Here is a 5000-nt window from a genome sequence, read left to right as displayed (position 1 = left end):
GTGGCATTGTTTACCGCTGCCTTCATAACATGAGGACCTCTGGCTTGACCAATCAGAACCGCTCTGGTGGTTATTAATAGAGCTCTTTGGCAGGACCCACTCCCGTCCTGTCCGGTATGCCGTTATGGGTGGAAGCGACATGTTATCAGTGAGGTAGGGGTGTGTGTGTGTGTGTGTTTCATAAATAGCAATCAGAACCCTCTAGGCTGACCCAGTCTCTACAGGTGGCAGTGTTTATGGTAAGACCAGAGTGCATGAATACGCAGGTGTATGTGCACACAGTGAAGAAACTGAGTCATAGGGATACACACAGAGAACTTGGGCTCTAACGATGCTGTTGAGTGATGAACATCACGGTGCTTAAATCAGGAAACAAACGAAGGCTAGGAAGAGAAACGAGGAAGTCTCTCAACACAGAGTGAAGTGTATGACACACAGAGGGAGAGTGAGAGAGAGAGGATGAGAGAAAGACAGACAGACAGACAGACAGAGAGACAGACAGCAGGGAGAATGCAGGTGCATGGAGGGTTTTGTGGTGAGACTGGCTGTGGTATTGAGACCGTGGAAAAGGCCAGAGTTGAGCGTTTGGTGGTGCACACTGCGCAGTGCTGGAGGAGGAACAGCTGGGGGGGGGTCTTTAGTTTTATTACTATATGGAAGTACAGAGCTGTTAAAGAAAGACATTTCCCTCTGACAGGACAATGTGTTTCTATGGCGATTCCCTTCAGTTCTTCCCTAATTACAGAAACACCCACTTCCCTGTACACCCCCCCCCCCCCCCCAACGCCCTGTCTTCCTCCCGCGCCACACATCTTCCCTGTGTGTGTGTGTGTGTGTGTGTGTGTGTGTGTGTGCGTGCGTGTGTCTCCTTTACGCGCTGGCCAGAGGAGGATGCACTCCCCCTGTGGAGTCTTGGTTCCTCCCATGGTTTCCTTCTCCCATTCGCGTCATTAGGGAGTTTTTCCTTGTCACTGTCGCCTTGGGATTACGCACTGGGGGTTCAGGCTCTGATTGCTGTAAAGCTGCCTTGAGACAGTTTTGATTGTAAAAAGCGCTACACAAATAAACTTGAACTTGAACCCCACACCACACACCCTGTCTTCCTCTTAAGCCAACTTCCTAAAGCGCAGTGGACAAGTAACAGGACTTACAGAAACTACACTGATATTCAGCTTACGACAACAACAACACAGCTTAACTCAATTTATTACACTGATTTCATTACAAATCAAACCTACTTAAAACTGAAAAACAAACAAACTTCACTGCCACGGGATTTAGCAGCACATATATGTGAATATCTGAATACACACTGAAGTACACACTTCTACAGTAAAATCTCTGGACTGAATCACTGGACTGTGTCTTTATTTCAACACATTGTTCCAGAACAGATGGGTCACTAGGGATCTCACACTGCCCTATTGCGCAGTAAAACATCAACTCCATAAAACAAACATCAAAATTCTCCCAATGTCAACAAGTTACACTTGTTGAGACCATTTTAACAAAAGCCTTTTCTGACACGATAATTCAAAACACCAATATCTACCTCACTAATATCTCAAAACTTTCTGTTGTCTGCATTTTGATATTCACTGACTGTCTCAAGGCATAACTGACCTCTGACTAAAACAGTTTTAGGTCCTGCCTTACAGACCAATAGTGAAAGATGTAGCTTTGTCCCACCTCCTGAGTGAACCAATGAAAACAGTGTCAAATTGATTACACATCACTGAGAAAAAGCTGTGATGGTCTCTGTGGGATTCTTTTTTTTTTACCCATTTAAAAGGTAAAAAAGAAAAAAGAAATCGGAAATTCCCTGGTGACAAAGCCAGGTCCATTAATGTCATGGCAAATCAAATTACGATTAAAAGACTTTCGGTTTGCTACAGTAAAGGGCTGTTTTGGTCTAAAACACCCCCCCCAAAAAACTGAAAATGTAAGTGTTTGAAAAATATAATGTAATGCTTGTCATTAGATTGTTTTCAGTAACACGGCATCCACACAGAAAACAAAATGGCACTCAAGGACTCACCACTCTGTCTTTCTCTCTTTTTCTACCTCTCTTTTTCTCTCCCTGTCTTTCTCTCTGTACTTCTCTTTTTGTCTCTCTCTCTGTTTCTCTCTCTCTCTCTGAGCGTAAATATCAGAGCAGATTAGATCTGGTTCACACAGCTCGGCTGCTTCTGAAAAGCTCACAGTCTTTTCTCTGAGACAGATGAGAGTATGGCATATAGGACAACAGTTTGTTTATTCAGAGATAAAAGCTTGAACGGTCTAAACAACTTTAAACTTTAAAATGAGCTTAGCCTCCATTTCAGGACTCGGTGGCAGCGAAAGGCCACGGCTGCCAATCACCGATCGGCATGTCCTGAGAGAGGGTCGCCATGGTAACGCGGAACGAACGCCGCCCCATCCCGATTAACGGGCGATACGCTTCGACCCCGCGTCCGCACGCTGCATGTTCTCTCTCTCCGTTCATCCTTCACTCTCACATTCACAGGGTAAACAGAGAAGTCCCATCTGAGTTCTTCCCTACTGTACGGCCCCGTGGCTCTGCAGCCCACATCTATAGCAAGTCTGTGTGTAAACCTCTCATCAGTCAAACATACACATCCATATGGACAGACACATGTTGGTGATCGTCATAAGGTTAAGGAAAATGACAGGAGTATGGTTTTAGGGCGCTGGTCTAAACGGACATACGTATCGAAATCTTTCTGTCTATATATATGGATGGTGTAAGTGAATTAGGAGTTACAAACAATACATGTGTACTTATCTACAATGCAGAGGGAACTTGTAAACGCTGAAAAAATACTCACGCATATGACCTTTGCCCTCTGTGTGATTATCCCAAGAGCTCTTGCTAATATTTTTAAAGTATTCTTAAAGTCAGCCCCTCCACTGTCTACGCACACACTGTGTGTGTGTGTGTGTGTGTGTGTGTGGTTGCCGTAATTTAATTCGCTCTGCTGAGTGTTTGTTCCATAAACATTAAAGAGGCGTTTACATAATTCTCTGCTCACACTCTCAGCACTAAATCAACACCAGGCACTTGCTCTTCTTGTGCGGCTGGGGTCAGAGAGACGGGGGATCTGCTGGGCCGTGAATCAGTCATGAGGGACTGACTAAGGGTCAGAGAGAGCGAGTGAGAGAGAGAGCGAGAGAGAGAGAGAGAGAGCGAGAGAGCGAGAGAGAGAGAGAGAGAGAGCGCGAGCCCACTATGTTGTGTGGTTGCTTTTGTTGCATTGGATTGTATTGTATTGTGTTATGTCTTTGTTGTATTATAGATATTACGTTGTATTAAAATAGGTCTGGTTCCATTCGATTGTGTTATGTTGCGTTGCATTGTGGTATACTGCGTTATGGTGTTGTACCGCGCTGTGCTGACTGGGAACAGTGAGATTAGCCAGTGAGTGAATGAGAGAGTGAGTGTGAGAGTGAAAGTGTGCGTCCACTCACTGCAGGGATGAGCAGTTTCTTCACTTCCTCCACCGCTCTCTTCAGTTTGATCTCCGCTCTGTTCTGAGAGTCTTCCACGGTGATCAGGACGTGAAGATCCTCGTTCAGATGTTCCCAGTTAGGCTTCCCCCTGTTCTGCTCCTCCTGTGCATAGTACAGAAAACAGACAGACAGAGAGAGAGAGAGAGGGAGGGAAGGGGGGAAGGCAAGAGAGAGGAAGGGAGAGAGAAGGAGGAGGGGGAGGGGGGGGAGAGAGAGAGAGAGGGAGGGGAAGGAACTGATGAGTAAAACAGCATGCTCTAACATATTGCAGAACAAATTCAAGGCCTATGCTGGGTTTCCACAAATGCACCAGCCGTGTGAACTTCTGCATTCTGGTTAGCCTTTAGCATCATACTCAACCACAAAAACCACTGAAAACTTTCAGGTGTGTTTTGACAGAGAGAACGTTGCGGTCTACAACACTGCTGAGGTCCAGCAGAAAAAAAACAGGGAAATAAAAAAAAAAAAAACCCACCACTGAAGCTTAAGAATCAGACGACTCCAAACTGAATCAACAGAACACGAACAATGACAGTAATGTGTGACAGTCAGGACTGTGGCCTGTCAGCCTCAAACACACACACACACACACACACACACATACACACTCCACATTCCCCGTGCCGGCTGCTCCCCGGGCCACGGTGTCAGATTATAGCCAGTGTTTGTACAGAGACAGACGATCTGATGTCACTCTTTCCATCCACTCACAATCACAGTCTACGGAATCATCCAGAAAATGGACACACGCCCATCATCCCAGGTCTGTCATTTCTTCTCACATACCACGGTGACTTCTGATTGGCTGTACTGGACCTGTCCTGAGAGGTTTCTGAGGGGCTGAGTAGAATAGCTGTGGGGGCCATATTAATGGAATATTAATGTAACGGGGGTGTGAGGAGCGTGGATTGTTGGGGGTCCAGCTTCTCTGGAGGGCTTGTTTATAGATCATACTGGTCCCAGAGTCCAGCCACTCTCTGCTTTTCTCAGGGCTCTGACACACGAGTCTCCGTGGAAACCTCCCTCTCTCAGACCGACTCCACACCTTTGAGAATGTTCCAGGTGTTTCTCTCTTTCATCACTTCGCTTGACGAATGTTTTACAACCAACGGAGCAACACCACACGAGACTATCAATTACTCAAAGCCCTCCGGCCTTCGTCTGAGGATCTGACTAAAAACAAAGACACACGCACACACGCACGCACACACGCACGCACGCACACACGCACACACACACGCGCACACACGCGCGCGCACACACACGCACACACACACACGCACACACACACACGCACACATGCAAACTCAAAGGATAGGCACTAGGACAGCAAGGCATCAAAAACCAGTCAACATACGCACACACACACACACACACACAGACACACACAGACACACACAGACACACACACACAGATGGGTGAGATCAGTGTCCTGTCTTTAAGTCAGATAATTACATGTAAAGGTGAGATGTAACAGGTCTGTGTTTAC

At 46.4% G+C, this 5000-nt stretch overlaps 1 protein-coding gene across 5 annotated transcripts in view; it reads right to left on the bottom strand.

The window, feature by feature from the left end:
* qki2 (QKI, KH domain containing, RNA binding 2) overlaps nucleotides 1-5000 on the bottom strand; it is a 32994-nt gene that overhangs the window by 9263 nt on the left and 18731 nt on the right. For all 5 annotated transcript variants that reach the window (XM_030773728.1, XM_030773729.1, XM_030773730.1 and 2 more), the window contains exon 4: nucleotides 3469-3612. In XM_030773728.1, the coding sequence (XP_030629588.1) occupies nucleotides 3469-3612 (144 nt within the window). The remainder of the gene's footprint in view (nucleotides 1-3468; nucleotides 3613-5000) is intronic.

The sequence above is a fragment of the Chanos chanos genome, chromosome 5 (genome assembly GCF_902362185.1).
Source record: "Chanos chanos chromosome 5, fChaCha1.1, whole genome shotgun sequence".
Lineage (NCBI taxonomy): Eukaryota > Metazoa > Chordata > Actinopteri > Gonorynchiformes > Chanidae > Chanos > Chanos chanos.
The sequence above is the reverse complement of the archived record's forward strand: the minus strand, read 5'-3'. Positions and strand labels throughout refer to the sequence as shown.